The 19,608-nt window shown below is 58.0% G+C and overlaps 2 protein-coding genes across 7 annotated transcripts in view; one reads left to right on the top strand and one right to left on the bottom strand.

Annotated features, from left to right (window-relative positions):
* DAAM2 (dishevelled associated activator of morphogenesis 2) overlaps window positions 1-10,352 on the top strand; it is a 105,761-nt gene extending 95,409 nt beyond the window's left edge. For all 4 annotated transcript variants that reach the window (XM_036316381.1, XM_036316377.1, XM_036316379.1 and 1 more), the window contains 6 exons: window positions 3,063-3,231; window positions 3,414-3,521; window positions 4,441-4,501; window positions 5,647-5,778; window positions 7,051-7,221; window positions 7,508-10,352. In XM_036316381.1, the coding sequence (XP_036172274.1) occupies window positions 3,063-3,231; window positions 3,414-3,521; window positions 4,441-4,501; window positions 5,647-5,778; window positions 7,051-7,221; window positions 7,508-7,729 (863 nt within the window). In that variant the 3' untranslated portion in view covers window positions 7,730-10,352. The remainder of the gene's footprint in view (window positions 1-3,062; window positions 3,232-3,413; window positions 3,522-4,440; window positions 4,502-5,646; window positions 5,779-7,050; window positions 7,222-7,507) is intronic.
* A 578-nt stretch (window positions 10,353-10,930) lies between these two features.
* Window positions 10,931-19,608, bottom strand: part of MOCS1 (molybdenum cofactor synthesis 1) — a 34,686-nt gene continuing 26,008 nt past the window's right edge. Inside the window, exons 4-11 of one of the 3 annotated variants that reach the window (XM_036316382.1) lie at window positions 19,240-19,404; window positions 17,535-17,596; window positions 17,140-17,251; window positions 16,736-16,848; window positions 16,170-16,280; window positions 13,789-13,909; window positions 13,278-13,325; window positions 10,931-12,417 (exon numbers count right to left, since the gene is read on the bottom strand). In XM_036316382.1, coding sequence (XP_036172275.1) covers window positions 11,657-12,417; window positions 13,278-13,325; window positions 13,789-13,909; window positions 16,170-16,280; window positions 16,736-16,848; window positions 17,140-17,251; window positions 17,535-17,596; window positions 19,240-19,404 — 1,493 coding nt within the window. In that variant the 3' untranslated portion in view covers window positions 10,931-11,656. Of the gene's footprint in view, window positions 12,418-13,262; window positions 13,326-13,788; window positions 13,910-16,169; window positions 16,281-16,735; window positions 16,849-17,139; window positions 17,252-17,534; window positions 17,597-19,239; window positions 19,405-19,608 lie in introns of all 3 variants that reach the window. The other 2 variants (XM_036316384.1, XM_036316383.1) reach the window with 2 other exon arrangements.

Below are 19,608 nucleotides of genomic sequence, written 5' to 3'. Positions count from 1 at the left end.
CTCTGCTGGACACCGAGGCTGCTGGCACGTCCTGGGATGCCCCGTGCAGAAAATGACCCTTTCTGGAGTTCTCCAAGCTGCTTCAGGGAGGTTTCCGGGGCATGACAGAGCTAGAGGCAGACATCTTCTGTGATCTGGATCCTGACACACATGCACACGTACTCGCACCCACACGCAAGCACTCGCACCCAACTAGGACACTGCAGGCGGCTGTGATCTGTGATGTGAAGGGCGGGGAGCACCGTCAGTGTGACCCTGCGGGTCTAAGGCCTTCCCTTCACACAGCTTTCTTCGTCCTGCTGCCGACTGCCCTCGGGGCCTGAGGCGCAGGTCAGGGGTTCAGCCGAAGACATATGTGCTCAGCTGCTTGTGTCTCTTGGGTCAGTGGAGAAATGTAGGCAATAGCACTTGGGACTATGGGACCCAAGGAGCTTAGCCATCCGGTGGCTTTACGCTCAGATGATGTCCTGTTCCTGCGGCCACTCCTCAACTCTCCCTAAGGTAGTCACTGCGGCCAGAGAAGAGTCCGCCTTTCACATCACCAGGCAGAGCGAGGCGTGGTTAGATGGCAAAACCTGCCGGAAGGTCGTCACCGCCCGGCTGTAGCTGCTGTTCTAGAAGGGCCCACAGGTCTCCTCCCTCCCAGGGGTGGGCAGAGGCGGCTGAAGAGTACCTTACAGAATCAGGTCAGTGGGCTTGACGGGGTGGGGACAGAGGAGGGTGCAGGAGTGGGGTTCATATTCCTCCAGTTCTCCGAGGAAATACTCCTGGGTGAGCTGGTTGGTGAGCGATTGACACCCCTCCACACACCCTCCATCCTCTGGGCCCATTCCCCAAACTTGACAAATGTACCAGTTCTTTTATGAATATATTCATACGCATTTCTTGAATATAGTCTTATGAATATGTTCATTTTGGGGATATACCAAATTTACTGATTCTTATTATGAATACATTTACTGAATATAGGCAAGATGAATACGGTCTCCAATGTAAACATCCTCCTATGAATGTATTCATGAGCCCATTATGCGTATGAATGCCCCTGAACTGTCTGCACTGCACGTGGGACTCTCCCCATTTGCACTGATTTCCTTTGAACTCTTGTCATCTGTTTTGCCAACATTTCAGCATTTTCAGGAGGATTCCTTCGCAAATTTTTCAAATAGCTTATCAACCAAAGAGAAACGATCCCAACCAATAAAAACTGATGGAAACTTTTATAAGCAGTTTTATTTTAAAGTGAACTTTTTACTGAAATGTGCGTGTGGAAAAGGACACGGAATCATGAGTCCCACTTGGGGAATGACGGTGAAGTGAGCTCACGGTGTGATTGACTTCAGGTCGAGTGGAATGTTTCTAGCCCCTTCTTCATGCCCCACCCCCCTCGAACATTACCCCTCCAACCACTGCCCTCCCCTCCTCTCTAAAGGGTTTGCCCAGCCTGAGCGTTATAGAAGTGGGACAGAGTATGAATAATCTTATGCTTGTTCCTTTTGCTCAGCATTATGGTTGTGCGTTACTCCTGTTGTTATGTGTAGCAGTGGGTTATATACTCTCAGGGCTGCATTTTATTCCATTTATCAATATACCATAATTTATTTCACCAGTCTATTTGTAATTTAAGAAGGGGGGGACTGGAAACTATTCAAATGCCCTTCAAGTGTAATGGTCATAGAATATGTACATGTTCAACTTCAGAAGCTACTGACAATCCTTCCATATTACTCTCCTCCTCCTCTTCCTCCTCCTCCTCCTCCTCCTCCTCCTCCTCCTCCTCCTCCTCCTCCTCCTCCTTCTCCTTTTTCTTCTTCTTCTCCTATAATTACCTTTAACTGTCTTGAAGATTTTCTGCACACGTTTAGCAGACGGTTCTCATTTTGTCTTCATAGCAGCATCTTACAGCATGTTCAGTTTGGCATAAGCCAAAGATCAGAGGCTACTTTGGTCTCCTTATCACCACATTTAATAATCAAAAGGCAATTCCACAGCTAGTGGCCAGCATTTCAGTGTAGGACTTGTCTCCCAATTCTGCACATTTGCCTTAAATACAGAGGAGCTGAGGAAGGGCCATGCCCTCCACATTAGACTTCACTACTGAAGTTCTGGTCACTGCTGGCTTAACTTGTATTTCCAGCCAAGCCAGTACTTAAGACAAGAGGATAAAATGGCTAAAATACCTAAAGGTGGGAACGTTTTTAAAAATGATATTTGCCCTAGCCGGTTTGGCTCAATGGATAGAGCGTCGGTCTGTGGACTGAAGGGTCCCAGGTTTCCGTCAAGGGCACATGCCTGGGTTGCGGGCTTGATCCCCAGTGGGGGGCGTGCAGGAGGCAGCCAATCAGTGATCCTCTCTCATCATTGATGTTTCTATCTCTCTCTCTCCCTCTTCCTTCCTCTCTGAAATCAATAAAAATATATAAAATAAATAAATAAATAAATAAATAAATAAATAAAAATGATATTAAACAGATGTCAAGTCACCTATTTACTCAAAGACACCATCATCCACAGAGCACACCATTATCTTATAGGACAAAAGTAATTTGGGAATATTACAGTTGGTGACATGTTATAATTTAATTTGAGAGGATATTTTTCTTTCCAAAAATATCAATAAAATTCAGCATTTCAAAAAGAGGTACGGATAGTCCCATTATATGTAAAATGCTGAAATTTACACTTTAATCACTAAGTTTAGAAAAGTGAAAGTATTATATGCTTATATATATCCAGAGAAAGAATATATTAATAATCTTTTAATATCCACAAGAAAAGATATTCTCGAATATATTCTTAGGAAGAGTTGGCGCACTCTAAGAATGCGTTATTTGGCAAATTGGCGTGTGGCGAGCTGGTCCCGGCCCTGGCGGTGGGCAGGTGTGGAGTAGCTGGTCTGTGGCGGTGTGGGCACGGTTCCTGCCCCTCTGAGAGTGGAAGACACTTGCAGCCCCTTTTCTGGACTTTGTGGTGGCACCATCCTGGGGTGCGAGGGGACCAGCTGCCCTGGCCCCGTCTGTAGGGATCTGAACTGTCCTCCCACCCACTCCCCCGCCCCCCAGCCATCCTGCTGGCCTCCCGGGAGCTGGTCCGCAGCAGGCGTCTGAAGCAGATGCTGGAGATCGTCCTGGCCATCGGGAACTTCATGAACAAGGGGCAGCGTGGGGGCGCCTACGGGTTCCGGGTGGCCAGCCTCAACAAGATCGCCGACACCAAGTCCAGCATCGACAGGTGCGGCCTGCCTGCTTCCTGAGCCTCCATCACCCCCCCCCCCCCCCCCTGCTCCCAGCCTCGCCCCTCATCCCTTGGACCCTCCCTGCATTTCCAACCCAACCCGTGGCCTCTCTCTACACCTCAGCCTGGTTTCCTGCTGACCCTGGTTCCCTTAGCCATGAGCTGCCTTTCCCCCGCAGGAGCATCTCCCTGCTCCATTACCTGATCATGATCCTGGAGAAGCACTTCCCCGACATCCTGAACATGCCCTCGGAACTGCAGCACCTTCCAGAAGCCGCCAAAGTCAAGTGAGGGGTCCCTCCGAGGCCGCATCCTCTCATGTCCACCCACGCTCTTGTCCGAATGTCCTCCTTGGGGCTACTCTGGGCTGACTAGGGAGGGGCAGTGTCTCTGAGTCTGCCAAATGAAGGCAGACTATTTGCTCTTCAAACCTTTATTCTGGGATCTCCCAGGAATCAGAGTGGGGCTGGGGAAGGGAGCCAGGGATGGGAAGGCTGCTAATAGGGATGTAATTCCACCAGCTACCACTGGGGGCAGCTGCAGCTTGACCCTTTCCAGGGAAGTCAGGGAGACTATACTGCAAGACACTCTTCTAGTCTTGCCAAGTGGTGAGGGAGCTGGGACATCATACACCATATCCTGTCCGTCACTGGCTGAGGGGCTCGGGGGGTGGGGCATTGCTCTCTGGCTCCCAGAAAAAGGGCTCATAGCCGAAGTCAGCACTGCGCACTGCAGTGAATGGTCCAAGGAGCTGTGGGTGGGGCACCCTCAGCATCTGCTATAGGCAAGAGGTCAGACCTGAACATATACGTATAAGCTGATAGAAGCATCTTCAGTAGAAGCAGAAATGCAGTGGTACATGGCTAGCATCATCAAATGCTTACTGCTTGCAAGTATAATACTTGTAAGTTATGAACTTACACCTATCCCCTGGTGGTAAAAAAATAAATCCATGCTAGAGGCCATGTGTTAGAAACCTGACATTTCCGGTCTCAGGGGTTCTATAGAGCATAAGCTTCACCCCTGTTATTCTATAGCCGCACCGGCAGAGCACAGTGGGTGGGGAGGAAGGTGGAGATTGGCTACGTGTTAGTGGCCAATGCAGGACTGGGGTGCAGGCCCACTGAACCCCAGGCCTCAGGGTTTAGAACTGCCCTCTACTGGGCCACCCTCATCTCCTGTCCCTCCCTCCGTGTCCCCCCACAGCCTGGCAGAGCTGGAGAAGGAGATAGGCAACCTCAGGAAGGGCCTCAGAGCGGTCGAGGTGGTGAGTACATCGTTCCTGCCGCAGGGGTTTGAGGGCTGCGGTCAGGGGCACTGGGTCAGACGGTGGGCCCCCAGGCGGCAGACCCTGTCAGACTTCTGCCCGGCCCAGCATCCCTGGCTTGGGTGCTAGAATAATGAGCACAGCCTCTAGCACAGAGCCAGCCTCAGGGAGGATGATTGGCTTATCCGGGGCTTAAAGTTAGTCTCTCAAGGGGGGATCCTGAGACTAACCTGGTCCCTGTCCAACGTGTGTACTGGGCGGTGGAGTGGACTGAACCGTAGATCAGACACATGCTTAACTCTGACTCCAGTAGGTGGGAAAGAGGACCCACGTCCTCTGGGCGCCGGCGAGGGGCAGGTGGCACAGTGTGACACTGGGGACCGCTATCCCCAGGAGTCCCTGCCTCATGTCTCTTTACCCCTCCCAGGCCCTAGAGGAGCCTGGCTGCACTCTTTGCTGGAGACCCAGGTCTCTGGTCACCACCATTCCTGCTCCGATGGCTCCTCTGACGACATTGTCTCTGGCCCTCGGCTAGGCTGGCTCAGTGTGGGGATGTCCCCAACCCTCTGTCCCCCATACCCGTCCTCACTGAATGCATTGGGGGGGGGGGGGTTGTCACAGGTATGGAGAATGAGCTTAGAGAACAAAGTTAAATATGAGAAAGAACCTTTCACTGCCACTCTGAGGGTAACAGCCAATTTATCAAGTGCTTCCCGAAGCGTGGTCCAGGCCAGCAGCGCCAGCGAGATCTAGGAACGCGTCTCCCACCTGGATGTGCACACGGATCACCTGAGGGTCTCGCTAAAAGGCAGACTCTGATCCCATAGGTCTGGGTGGGACCCGAGAGCCTGTGTTTGTTCACCTTCCCCAGGTGAGGCCGACGCGGCTGGTGGCAGGCCACTCTTGGGTAGCACGAATCTAGAGACAGGAAGAGGGCAGGGTGGGCGAGGGAAGGAGAGAGGTGGATGGACTGGCTGGTCACTCCCCCAACCTTTTCCACCCTTAAAACTGACACCCAGGTGTTCCTCTTCCCAAGGAAGGCTCACTGCCCCGTGACGGACCAGCAGGGAGGGCGGGGTGGTGACCCGGAAGTCCCGACTCCGACCCACCACCAGTCTAACCAGCACTTCACTCTCCCTCCCCAGGAGCTGGAATATCAGAAACGCCAGGCACGGGAACCAAATGACAAGTTCGTCCCCGTCATGAGCGACTTCATCACGGTGTCCAGCTTTAGCTTCTCAGAGCTGGAGGACCAGCTCAGTGAGGCCCGGGACAAGGTGAGGGTGCCCAAGCCTCCGCTCACCCTAGCCTAGCCCGCCCCACTCCTCTCTAATGCGGCCTTATGTCGACGGGACTCCTTCACCCACTCCTACCAGGTGCCCCAGAAGGGACAGACCCAGAATCACAGAGCCCCGAGGACCAACCACGTCCTCACTCCCACCAGGAAGCAATAGCAACTCTGATGCAAAGACCCTAACCCTGTGGTTGGCAAACTGTGGCTCGAGAGCCACGTGCGGCTCTTTGGCCCCTTGAGTGTGGCTCTTCCTAAGCCTGAGGAGCACCCTAATTAAGTTAATAACAATGTACCTACCTATATAGTTTAAGTTTTAAAAATTTGGCTCTCAAAAGAAATTTCAATCGTTGTACTGTTGATATTTGGCTCTGTTGACTAATGAGTTTGCCGACCACTGGGCTAACCCATTCTTCAGGTGTCAGGCACCGCATTGCTTTACCTTGGTCTCATTGCCCACTTTATGGGTTTGTTGAACGGTTATTGGCCCTTTCCACAGATATGTGCACCGAGATCCAGAGAGGTTCAGGAACTTGCTATGCTGTACAGAGCTGGGTCAGAATGACTGGAGGTCAGCTTAGGCCTCAGTTCCTGCCTCCCGCACTGACTTGCACGTGGACCCGTCTGTGGGAGTTTTAGTAAAACGTGCATCCTCCTTCCGGGGGTCCGGAATGGGGCCTGGGTCCAGCAGTGCTGAGATGCTCACGGGAGCTCCCGCGCGGGTCCGTGGAGCACACACGGGGCAGGGAGGTCTTCCTTGGAGGACTCTGAGTGGGTCAGAGATGGTGGCTCTCACTGAAGAGCAGTGCCTGGTTACCTCTGTTAACTCGTTAACCCCCACAACAACACTGAAGTAGGTTCTATTATCATCCCCACTTTACAAATGAGAAAACTGAGGCACAGGACACGTAACTAACTAGTTCAATAACTATGAGCTCTGAGGTCCTTTTGATTTCTGACCAGGCAGTTCGGTCCCAAGGTCTGTAGCTCCTGTCCCATACTCACGCCGTGACAGACCCAGAAATGGCTCTGGGCAGCCTCGTCAGCCAGCTTGGACCCTCATGTCCCCAGGGTGTCTACCTCCACCTTTTCCTTCAGCCTTGTCTGCACCCTGCTGACAAGGGGGCACCCCTTCTCCAGCCCTGACCCCATGCAAACGCCCCAGCCTGGGCCTGAGCTCAGCTCTGGCTGGCGCCCAGCTAACCACGTCGCCCATGGTGCTCAGGGGTGACTCTCCAACCTCTTCTCCCCCTTACAGTTCTCCAAGGCCCTGGTGCACTTTGGGGAGCAGGACAGCAAGATGCAGCCAGACGAATTCTTTGGCATCTTCGACACCTTCCTGCAGGCCTTCTCCGAGGCCCGGCAGGACCTGGAGGCCATGAGGAGGAGGAAGGAGGAGGAGGAGCGGCGGGCGCGCATGGAAGCCATGGTGAGTGGCGGGCGGGCAGAGCCTGTGGGGGGAGAGGCGGGTCCGAGTGGGGTGCCCCCAGGGGACAATGGTTGGAGTGTGTGCCAGGAGGGCAGGGGCTAAGAAACACTGTAGGATGTCACCCCCCAACACCCACCTCCCCCCGGGGGAGAGAATGCCTTCAGCCTGAGAGAGCACAGGGTGTCCTGGGAGGGCGGGCCCAGCTGGGAGGTACCCCTGCTGGGAGACATGGTTTAGAGGTCAGGGGTGGCTGCTCCGGCCTCAGCCTATCTCCCTCCCCCTGCAGCTGAAGGAGCAGCGGGAGCGGGAGCGGTGGCAGCGGCAGCGGAAGGTCCACGCGGGCAACGCGCTGGAGGAGGGCGGCGAGTTCGACGACCTGGTGTCAGCCCTGCGCTCTGGGGAGGTCTTTGACAAGGACTTGTGCAAGCTCAAGCGCAGCCGCAAGCGATCAGGGAACCTGGCCCTGGAAGTCACCCGGGAGCGGGCAATCAACAGGCTAAACTGTTGACTTGGGCACTGGCCGCACAGGAGGCCAGGAGACAGGGATGGCCAGGGGCTGAGTGGAGGAGGCGGGACACTTAACCACATGGTGCTCAGCTTAGAGCCCTGGGCTGGGTCCTGGGGTGCGGCTGTGTGAGGCAGGACCAGGCGTCTCCCACATGTACCTGAGGGGCTCCTCCCTCTCCTCTTCCCATTACTCGTCCTGCTTCTGGGCCCCAGGATCACCCTCCGAGGCCCACTGGGATGTCCCTGGCAGGCTCGGCACCCACATGTTGGCACAGAGCTGCCCAGATCCAGCCTGGACAGGTCCCTGGGTCTTGCTCAGCTATCATGTGCGGTGGGCAGTACCTGGGGGGTGGGCACCCCGAGAGCCAGGTGAGAGATCCAGGCTCCCAGCCCTTCAGAGGCGGCTAATGGGGCATAGACCTGAGCCCACTGCCCTCTTGATGGAGAAGGAAGAGGAGCTATGTATCCTGGATGTGCTCTAGGAAAGATGCTGAGGGTACCACAGGGACCAAGTCGTCAGGACACAGAGTAGCAGAGCCTGCTTCCTCCATCACCACTCACTCCAGCCTCTCGCATGTCTAAGCCTCCCCTTCCTTCCCACTGCCACCTCCATCCTGTCTACTAACCCAGAATCCCACCTGTGGGTTCCCTGGCTACGGCTCCCCATCAGGTACTTGATGAATCTGATAAGGGAAGGGTTGCAACAGAGACCCCCCTCATCACCATACTTTGTGCCTTGGGCATAGGGACCCTGGGCCATGGTCCTGAGAGACGGTGACCTCACACAGCCCCGCACCAGAGCTTTCTGGTCTACCGCTCATGTCACTCAGACCCCACACACTTTCTGGCGTCTGCCTCCGGGCCGAAGCCGTGGTGACCTCCATCCTGTCCAGCACACAGGAGGCCCCCTCAAACCACATGTGCCTGGCTGGCTGAGGCTGGCCCTGGGGTCAGGTCCTGGGAGGGTCCCGAGGGTCGGGCTGCCCTCTGCATTTGCACACCGTCTCCGAGGTGTCTCCTCCTCTGAGGCCATCAGACCTGGGCCGGCACAGGCGGGGAAGCGAGGGAGACGGGGTGGGGGAGGCTGACTTCCCTGGGGAGGGCACTGCCTGAAAGGCCACCCCCCTCATCGGTACCTGATTGGTTCTTCAACCTGCCTGCCCAGGGGCTCACTCTGGTCCTCTGTTCCCATTTCCCATTCTGCATCTTGAGTGGGTGAGTCGATGGCTGTATCTAAGCAAAATGCTGTCTTCTAAAGGAGGTGAGGTCACTTCCATCAGGACTCTTATTTTCAACATACCCCCCGCCCCACACACACACACCCAGAGTTCACCTTTCGTCCTGCCTGCACCCCATCCAGGGGCTCCTCGCCTCCTGTTCTCCTGACTCTCCCTTTATGTTTCTGCCCTTCTAACCTGCTCCTGGCTCAGGCTCAGGCTCAGGCTCAGGCTCAGGCTCAGGCTCAGGCTCAGGGCTATGCCAGTGGACAGACTGGTGGGCTGGGCCCCGCTCCAGCTGCCTCTTTTCCCTACATCAGACCCCTGGGGGTGGGGCCATAGTTGCTTCCAGGGAAGAAACAGGGTTGGTAAGCCCAGCATGTGTGTTGGTTCGAGGAAGATTAGAGCAAACGCAAGTCTGGCCAGGACCTGGGTGCAGGGCCATCCCGGAGCCCAGGTGAGGGCAAGGCAAAGGCTTCCAGGAAGAGCTGCGGGGGCTGATACCGCCCGCACAGCCAGGAGCCCCGCTGAGGGCTGGCGTGGGGAAGAGGGAAGGTGGTAGGTGGGGCCTCTGGACTCCTCTCCCCACCTGGCTGGGGTGCAGCTAACCCATGAGGCAGGGCACAGGGCGGACTCCACTGCCATCCAACAGGTGTGCCACATCCTGGCCTGGCCACCCGCCACAGAGACTGCATGTGTCCCACGGAAGACAAGGGGTATGGAAGCTGACGGAGACACGTGGGATGCGCAGGAAAGCAGTTTGACCCTATAGAGGACATATACATTGTTCCAGGGTTCTGGCTTCTCACCCCGATTTTCCCTTCTCTATTTATTATTTTCAAGATCTGGCCAGTGGCTCTGGCACCAGGCACCGTTGTGGCCAGATCTCCAAGAGTACCTTGGACCACAGACCATCGCGGCCAAGGGGCTAGTGCCCCGTGGAGACGGCTGCGCTGGTCCTCGATATGCTACATGTTTACGCCCGTGTTTGTTCCTTGGTCTCTTCCGGTGCCCTTCCTGCCACCCCTGGGTGAATGCCTCCCGCTGTCTAATTTTGTGTCCAATGTAAAATCCACTTAACCTAAGGCAACCTGTCCCGTTCAGCAGCAGCACCCCCTCCCGTGATGGAAGTAAGGTGTGTCTAGGGCAATGGGAGGAGCAAGTTCTCCAGGGGCAGGGAAGGGGCTGGCCCAGGCTCCCCCCAGCCCCATCCTGTTTCCACCCACTGGGGAGCCGTGGCCGTTCCCCCGCCTCTACCTGGGCCGCCTTCTTGCCAAGGCCGCTCTCGCCAGCGGTCTCAGAGGACAAATGAGGCTCATGTACGAAATCGGCTGCGTCCTTTTTACCCACACCTTTTTTATAAGAATATATTGTAATACTAAAAAATATTAAACCCATACCACCCCAGCCTGCCTTGAAACCTGTGCTTTCTTCTCGTGAGGGGCTGGGGGGTGTGGGGAGCGCTGAGGACCCAGTGGCGACACTTGCAGGGACTGTGCACTCCGGGCACCTGGACCGTAGCTTGAAATCGGGAGCTTGGCCTTTCCCTTTCCCGAGCTGGCTGTTAAGCATCCCCAGCACCCCGGGTGCCGGGCACAGGGAGGCAGGCGGGAGGTCCCTGAGGACAGACCTGAGGAGGCCCATCCACGTTAGAGGACCCAGCAGCCCAGTCCAGTGTTGGGGCTGTGAAACCCAGGAACCTCTAACTCCTTCCTGATCTCTAATAGCCAGTGACGAGCTTCGGACACCCCCTGACTGTCTTACTGCAGACGGTGCCCTTCCACACACATGCCCTCCCCCACCACCCCTGCCGCCACCACCACCACCACCTCGCCCACAGGGACCGGGGATGGAGGGCAGGCAGGCACCTGCGGCCTCTCCAGCACCCTCCGGCTCCTCTCCCCTGGGGAGTGGCTTGGGCTGGGGTGCAGGGTGGGCATGAAATCCTAGCAGCTGCGCGCCCTGTGCACAGACAGTCCTCGTTCTCGCGGCTCCGAAGTTGGCATCCAGGCTTTATTTGTGGGCCGTGGGTGAAGGCAATCTCCAGCCCTCTTCTTTCCCTGATATGTTCCGGAACAAAGGGGTGGGGCGGGGCTGGGACAGCAGTGCAAGGGGCCAGGAGCCACGTGAGTGGCTGGTCAGGAGTCCTCAGGGCCGCAACCCCCGGGGGTCCGTTTGGGGGGGCGGAGGTCGGGGAGCGGGCAGGACTGTGCGTTGTTAAACTGGAAGCCTGTCAGTCTGGAGGGATGGGCTCTGAGGATGGAGGACGGCAGGCAGGCGGATAGGGCTGTGGCTCCCGGACAGGCGGGCGAAGCTGAAGAGAAGTCCTGTTCCTTCTTCGCGCAGGCGTGCTCTTCCCCTCGCAGCGGGTTCCTCTGCTTCGTGAGCCCTTATCTCTCCCCAGGGAAGCAGCAGAAGAGAAAACCCAAAATGAGCCGTGACACGGGCTGGCTGAATGGCCCGCAGATGACACAGCTGACTTCCGTCACTAGCATCGCTCGCTGAGACCCCTCCTATCACCAGTGTCCAGGAAGGCGGAAGGGCCTGCTGGTTTCTCTCCGGATAAAGGAGGCCTCGCAGGTCACCATTAGCAGGACCTGGGGTTCCTACTGAAGGTCAAGACTGACGGGGTTAAAGGAACTAGACGTCCTTCCCTCGGCCCGAGCGCATCCCTCTGGACCTGGCTGGGCCGTGGGGAGAGGGCAGGAGCTCTAGGTCCGGTGGAAGTCCCCCCGCTGGCCCCCCGTCTTGCTGATGAGCTTGATGTCCCCCAACACGATGTCCCTGCTGACCGCCTTGCACATGTCGTACAGGGTGAGGGCGGCCACAGCGGCTGAGGTCAGGGCCTCCATCTCCACCCCAGTGGGGCCCCGAGCCTGGCAGGACGCCTGGATCACCACGGCGTGGCGTGTGCTGTCCAGCTCCAGCCGCACGTGGACGTGGCTCAGGGCCACGTGGTGGCACAGAGGAATCAGCTGGCTGGTCAGCTTGGCGGCCTGGACTCCGGCCAGCTGGGCCACCACCAGGGCATCTCCCTTCTTCAGCCGGTTCTCTTGGACGAGTCTGAAGGCCACCGGCCCCAGGAGGACCATGGCGGAGGCCACGGCCACCCGCTCTGTGTCCGGCTTACCACCCACATCGACCATAGCTGCCCGGCCTTCCGTGTCCACGTGGGTTAGCTGGTCCGAGGTTGGCAGCGATCCTGAGTGGGTGGCAGGAGCCCGGGACCCGGGGCTAAGGCACTTGGGGTTGGTGTCTGAGTCTGGGTGGGAACAGTAGTGTCTCTGAGGGGAGCCAGGCCCCAGCCACCGCTGGGCGAGGGGAGGGGTCTGGGGCCCCCGACAGCCCTTCCACAGAGTCACCACCTGGTTGGAGAGACTCGCTCTGTGTCTCAGACCCTGAACGCCGAGTGGGTCCCAAGAGGAAATGCTTGGAATGGCTGGTGGGGAATCTTGGAGCATCAAAAACAGTCCTGCAAGAAGGAAGACATACTCAGGGCAAAGGGCATTCTTTTCCCCGCCTCCTCTCGCAACCCTCCCCTCCCCCACTCTGGTTCTGCCCACACCACGGGAGGAGGCATGGAGAGCACAAAGCCAAGCGATAGAGAAGCCGCCACGTGCAGCCCTGTATCAGAGGTGCTTTTGTTCGCGGCATCCCATGCAATGAGAGACGTCCTCATCACGCAGTTCCCGGGAGTTAAGGAGCCTGGAGGCTGCGATCCTGGCTGTGTCCTCCCTGACGAGGTGAGTAAGTGGCACTCCTAGCTTGCTGCTCAAGCTCTGCGCTGCGCAGAAGCCAGCGACACATCGCCCAGTGGGTGCTAATGGCCCAGATGCGCCCGTGCGCGGCCCACACTCCAGAGGGAAGACACCTGTCACTGCTCCCAAGCCGGGACGTCCCAGAGCTGAGGACAAGTCTCCGCCTTAACCCGGAGCTCTACATGTCGGGAATGGCTTGGCGATCATTAAATCCGGAGGACCCCCCAGTTTCTGGTGACACAATGACTATTCCTGTGGCATGCTTGGTGCAGGGGTGCATGCAGAGGGAAGAGCAGAGGCAGTCAAAGCTTGAAGGGGCATGACAGGATGAGGGGGCAGGACAGGATGAGGAGGCAGGACAGGATGAGGGGGCAGGACAGAATGAGGGGGCAGGAGAGGATGAGGGGGCAGGACAGGATGAGGGGGCAGGACAGGATGAGGGGGAACAGAAGAAAACCAGGGCTGCGAACATCGGGATGAAATGCAGGGTCTAGGGGTGCCTTATGGCAGGGGGTCCCACCCCACGGAACCCCAATGACAAGGGCGAGTGGTTACGTACTGCTGGGTCACCCACCGATGAGGATCATGGGCCGGTTCTTCATCTGGGAGATACTGAACATGCCTGGGGTGAGGGAAGGATGGGGAGGGAGAGCGGGGGAGGGAGAGCAGGGGAAGGGAGAGAAGGAGGGACAGTTCGTGACACAAACATGGACACAGTGGTGTGACAGCCCGTGTACATGCACTCACCCAGGAGCACCTGACAAAGCCCCCACTGTGTGCTGCGGGCCACCCAGGACCGAGCCCAGAAGTCTGACGCCAGGCCCTGCCCTCCTGACAGAAGACCATGTGTGGGAAGAGAGGGGCAATGACACCCTTTTCCCCACCAATGAAACAGCCCAAGAGAATTCGGGGACCTGTCCCTTGTAGTCTCCACTGTGCCAGCCTCCCAGGAGGAGAGCCATCACCGCACCCCAAGTCTCGGGGTCCAACGCTGAGTCCCCATCTCCCTGTCAGGCTGTGCTTTGTCCTCCCCCCAAACTCTGCTTCCCTCCTGCTGACCGTGGCCCGCCCACCCCACCCTTTACCTGCGTGCTGCCGCTTCTTCCTGCCCACAGCGGCCCCGATGATCCCCAGCAGCTCCTCCTCAGACGCCCCCGCCCGCAGGTGATCCCGTAGGGAGACCTCTGAGTTCCCAAAGAGGCAGACCTGAGGGGGTCATCACAGGGGTGAGTACAATGTGCCTCCTGCATCCCTGGCCCTGGCCCATCCCTGGAGAACCCTCTGGGCTGAGACCAGCGTCCAGGCCTCCCACGGCTGGGCACAGTCAGGGCAGGACTTTCTGCCACCAGGGACAGGAGGAGCCAGATGGAGGAATCCAGCTGGAGAGCAGGAAGCAGACTCAGACATCCCTGGCCTCTCTCTGGCTCATCCCTGGCTTGCGATCATGTCGCCTTCAGCTTGGAGAGTGAACTTTAAAAAATGGAATTGGTGCCCATGGTGCACACTCTCCCAGGACCTTCCCTGGAATGGCCTCCTGAGGCGTCCTCACTGAGACCCAGCAGTCCCCTCTGCGCACCCCATTTTCCCTCGGGCCCTCCTGCTCCCTCGTCTCATGGACGTTACCTGCCGGCCCCTGTCCCACTCCAGTGCGGACAGCAGGGGGCTGGGGGAGGCCATCCTGTGGTCAGTCACACTGACTCAGGGCTCCCAGCCCTGAGAGAGGCTGGGGCTCTGGGGGTTCCAGAAAGAAAGATACCCACTACCCTCCCACAGAACCTTATAAAGCGCCTACTATGTGCCAGCGCTACACTACAAGGCTCTGTGGACTCAGAGACAGAAGGATGTTTGAGGAGGCCCTGAGGGCAGAGACCACCCGAGAAGACAGGTGTGAAATCTAAGCAAAAGGTACACCTACTTCCCCATGCTGCTCCCGTCGTCACTCCCCACCAGGCCCCGGGTGCTACTCTCCGCCCCTCTCTGCCCCCAGGAGGCCCGGGGACTGCACCTTCCAGGCCGCCTCCAGCTGCCTCTGCCTGGGCTGGGCTTGGCTGACGGGAGAGGAGAGCGTGAGAGGAAAGGGAGGTTGGCGCTTGCTCCCGCTTCCTCCCTGCTCTGACTTGCTGGAGTGGCTGCTTCCCTCATAGTGACACCAACCAGGAGGCCACTGCGCCAGCCTCTGGCTTTCACTGGCCCCAATGGCACCACCTCCTCCCCTCCTGCTCCCCCCGGAGTGGGACCAGCTGCTGCTCATGGGTGCCTCACACCCCTCCCAGCCCCCCTCACCTGCACCGCCAGCAGCTCCCTCAGCCCGGTCCCTTCATGCCCCACCTTCCATTTCCTGCAGAGCCTCAACTCACCACCCACAGTTCAGGTCCATTTTAAATCTCAGCCCAGGAAAACCTTTTTGCTTTTTAGTAACAGCTGAACGATTCCTTCTGGATGGCAAACCTGAAGCATCTGAAACCCCCCACCCCTACCCCCACCCCCAGTCCTAACCAGGTCCCAGAGTCGACATCCACCTGATGCCTTTCTCTCCACCCGCCACCTGCACGACCAAGTTCCCTTTCCTTCTTCCCATCTTCACCGCACACTCCTACACATTTGGGACATCGCCAAATGGCCATCTAACCAGTCTTCCTATTTCCAACTTCAACCTGCGGATTATTTTTCCTAAAATGTGAACAGGGGACCAGGTCTCCCCCTGCTCAGAAACCCTGCACAGCCCCCCGGCAACAGAACACTCCGCACCTTCTCCCTTCTCCCTGGGCACTCGAGCCCTTTCCACGCTCCTCCCGGATCCGACTGTGATCTGCCCAGGATGCTGGGATTACCCAGACCCTCCTCCCCTGCCCTCACTTCCACCCGGCCATCCTTCCAGGCCCACCACCCGCTCCCTCAGGTTCACCCCTTATATCCATCACCCTTATGTCCATCACTCATTGGACCAAGAATCCTGCACCTGCGCACATTAGCAGCATTAGCAGCTTTGTTTGGTCTTAGCAAGGAGCTTGTGGGCCCCTAAAGGGCGGAGCAGGTCTATGTCTCCCTTTCATCCCTCAGGGCAGGCGCACAGCACATGCTCCTTAGACATGAGTAAGGAGGCTGGTTTCAGAGCTGAGCCTCTGGCTGGTGGGAGGGGCCAACCTGGGGGGCGGGGAGGAAGGCAAAATGCACAGTGACCCTTCACCACCTCCCCCCACCATGGTAGCACCAAGTCCTGGAAAATGGCTCCCAATCAGCTGCCAGTTACTAGGAGGGAGGGAGGGAGGGGGGAAGGTTGGGGGGAGGAAGGGAAGAAGGACAGGGAAGGGATAAATCAGGGTGCTGGTTCCATGGGTGCCATCAGTTCACCTTTCCCTGCTGCTCCCATGACCTCCCCAAATCTGACACTATTTCACTCCCCACCCGTGTGCCCCGCTGTCTCCCCTCCACTCGGGGCCGGTGGGAGGGATGTGCAGACACTCACCTTGAGGTTCCCGTCGGCTGTGATGCGCAGCCGGTTGCAGGTCCCACAGAAATGCTCAGACATGGACGTGATGAAGCTGAGCTGGCCTCGGAAGCCAGGGACGCGAAAGGTCTGGGCGAGGAGGGAGAAGGGCAGTGGCGGAACCTGGGCAGAGAGGGCCGCTCTCCCTGCCGACCTAAGCCCTCACTGCACGGCCTCTCGGGGAAGCCTTCGGAAGGGAGCACCCCGGGCCCTCAGACCACAGAAGACTCAGGTACACGAGTGGGGACGAGCTCTGCCCATGCCTGGCCTGCTGAGCAGACCAGCTAAGCATACAGGGACCGGAGCACCGCGGCCAGAGCAGGCCCGTAGGGGAGCAGACTGAGCACCCCTGCCCCACTTACTGGAGTGTGTCCTATGTCAAGTCACTTTACCCCTGCCCCTGGCCCGGCTGCTTCTTTATCGTCTTGATCCGGGAGAAGGGAGGCTGCTGTGCTGGCACTGCCCTACATCGCTGCTCTCTGACCTCCCGCAGCCCCTGCCAGCTCTCCTGAACTTCCCACGCCCAACCCCAGGCTGCGCCCAACCTTGGCTGTGCTGGATTCCTCCTCGGGCAGCTTCTCCAGCTCCGGCCACTGCTGCCGGAGGGTGTCCAGCATCTCCTTGTAGCTGACCATCTTCTTGACGTTCCACTTGTTACCTGTATGGGGGTTGGAGGCTCCCGAGTCCAGCACGGCAGAAGCCCACCCTCCCCCACAGCCCGGAGTCAGGAGGCCCTGCCTATGCCTCTGACGCCCATGCAGCCCTAGGCTAGCCCTGCTGGGCCCCTCCCCACCATCTCTGGAGAAGTTTCCACACACACAGCAGGGTCGGAGGTCAGCAGCACCCACAGTGTGAGCCAGACCTTGCTGCCCCCACACACCCTTCACGGGGGCTCCATGCTCTGCCTGCAGGCCCGGCCTCCTCTTCCCTCCGCACCCCCATCACTGACCGTCAAAGGGCATGTACTCTATGAAGCGCACGTCCAAGGGGAGGCCCTCGGTCAAGGCCACAAAGTCCAGGAGCTCGTCCTCGTTCAGGCCGCGCATCACCACGCAGTTCACCTGCCCGGGATGAAGGGACCATGAGCGCTGCCCCTCGGGGCTGTTTTGCAGGGGTGACCTTTGGGGGTCTGGGACCTGCCTGGGCTCTCCAGTGGAGGTCCCGGTCCTTGCCCTTCACCCCACAGCTCTCCTTGGGTTTGGGGAATCCATGGGGGTCACAGTTCTGCCCTCCCTTGCATTGTGAGGGGCAGGGCTGGATGCAGTGGGTAGGGAAGTGGTGGCCAGGAGCTGACAGGGAAAGGCCAAGCCAGGGTGGAGGGACAGAGCAGTGGCCCGCCCTCACCTTCACGGGGCTGTAGCCCAGCTCGATGGCCTTGTGGATGCCCTCCATGACCTTGTGGAAGCCTGTGGGAGGAAGAGAAACAGTCAGGAACTCCTTCCTCTCCCCGGTCTCCCTCTCACAGCCCTGGGAAGTAAGGCATCTCTGGGACCACTGAGACCTGGCCAACGAGCGTTTTCTGTAAAGGGCCAGGTCGTAAATATTCTAGGTTTTGCAGGCCAAGAGGCAAAATTGAGGCTATTATGTAGGTGTATGCCATAAAGATTTCATTGACGCAATTCAGAATATGATAATAATTGAGAATAGTTTTTGGTAATACAGGTCCACGTATGGGATGGAAGAAATTAATTATTTTTACAAGGATAATATTTTGCTTGGTTGGGGTGCCTAGTCAATGCTCCCTATCATTAAACTGATTGCAAATGTTACCTGCAAAGCCCATTCTTGGTTCACAGGCTGTTAAAAGCAGGCAGGGGCTGGGTCTGACCCCTGGGCTGTAGTGTGCAACGCAGACCTGGGGGGCCTTCTCGGTCCTGAGAGGGAATTGAGGCCAGAGAAGCAGGGCCCTGCCGGCTGCTGCACACCACATCTCAGAACACAGGTTCCTGGCCCCGTATCCAGGCTTTCTCCCCAACAGCCTGTCCGTTCATATAATCTACATGTTCTCACTAGCACCTGCTGTGCGCGGCTGTGTCAGGGCTGGTGAGCGATTCCCATGCATGTGGTTCTCACCTGTCTCTGTGCTTACCCAGGCTGGCCTGTCCTCCCCTCACTCCCTCAGCCCCCCTCAGCTCACTCCTGCACCCACTGCCTGCCGGTCTCACCCGCCCACAGCCCGCAGAGGCTGCAGATCACATGGGATTCCCAGCCAGGATGTCGGCTGAGGGCGGGTGGCCTGGGAATGGCCTTCATGCTGTCCCTGCAGCCTTTCTGGACGGGCCCGGTGAAGGAGGGCAAGGGGAGGAATGTGCGGCAGCCCTCCCTCCCTCGCTGGCACTTCAATGGACACCACAAACCTAGTGGCCTCACACCTCTTCAGTAGCCTGTCCTGCAGGGCAATGTCCTGTGTGTCTGTCCCCTCCCAGTGCCTGGAGCAGGCTTCACGGAGGGCGAGGCCCCGCGAGCACTTCAGCACACGGAGGGCTGTAAGCAGGGAGGCACAGGGAGAGGCCGGAACCTCTGTCCCAGGGTGAAGCCCACGGCCCAAGACCACAGGGACTGTGGCAGGTCTCCCTCTCGCCCTGCCCTCCCCGATGAAGCCCAGTGGGAGGAGGCTGCGGGAGTCCCTGCTGCAGGGGTGATGGGAGAGGCTTACATCCAGGATGGGCACAGGGAGCACCCTTGGGGGCTGCTGAGGGACCCCCACCTGGCAGTGCTGGCCCTGATCCTGGCACCTCAGAGCTGCTGCTTCCACCCTGGGCGGCCCCACATCTCTGCAGAACTCATCACAGGGCAACCAATTCAGCCCAGTCATGAGCAAACGGGGGACAGAGCACAGGGAGGTTGGGCACCATAGCTCTTAGCATCTGACCCCCAAAGGCCTTCAGGGCTGTGGCTACAAAGACGAGGGGCATTTAGAGAGGGTGAGGGGTGAAGCCCAGGATTATCCTTAGCCAAGACACCAAGGGTGAGAGAGAGCCCAGGCCTCTGGCCCCAGCCCCAGCTCCGGGGCCTCGGAGGGCACCTCCATTGGGAGCTGCACGGTCACCTTTCCTGCGGACGATGAACTCAAACTTGGCTGGCACCAGCGTGTCCAGGCTGATGTTGATGGCACTGAGACCAGCTTTCTGGAGCTGAGGCAGCAGCCGGGCGAGGTTGATGCCATTGGTGGTGACGCCGATGGTCCTCAGCCCCTCCAGCCGATGGAGCTGGGCTGCAGGAAGAGAGGAGGAGGCATCAGCCTACTTGCTCTTGGTGAGGCCAAGAGACGGCGAGTCCAAGTAACATCGATGGACCTCAACTAACCAGGCTCAGCTTAATCAGAAACAAGAATAAAAACAATGACAAAACTAACCAGAAGATTAAACACTTGAGTGTTCACTGTGCAAGAGGCTCTGCTGAGGGCTCGGGTGCCTGA

This window comes from Myotis myotis, unplaced genomic scaffold, assembly GCF_014108235.1.
Source record: "Myotis myotis isolate mMyoMyo1 unplaced genomic scaffold, mMyoMyo1.p scaffold_m19_p_7, whole genome shotgun sequence".
NCBI lineage: Eukaryota > Metazoa > Chordata > Mammalia > Chiroptera > Vespertilionidae > Myotis > Myotis myotis.
This window is presented reverse-complemented; position numbering and strand designations above follow the sequence as displayed.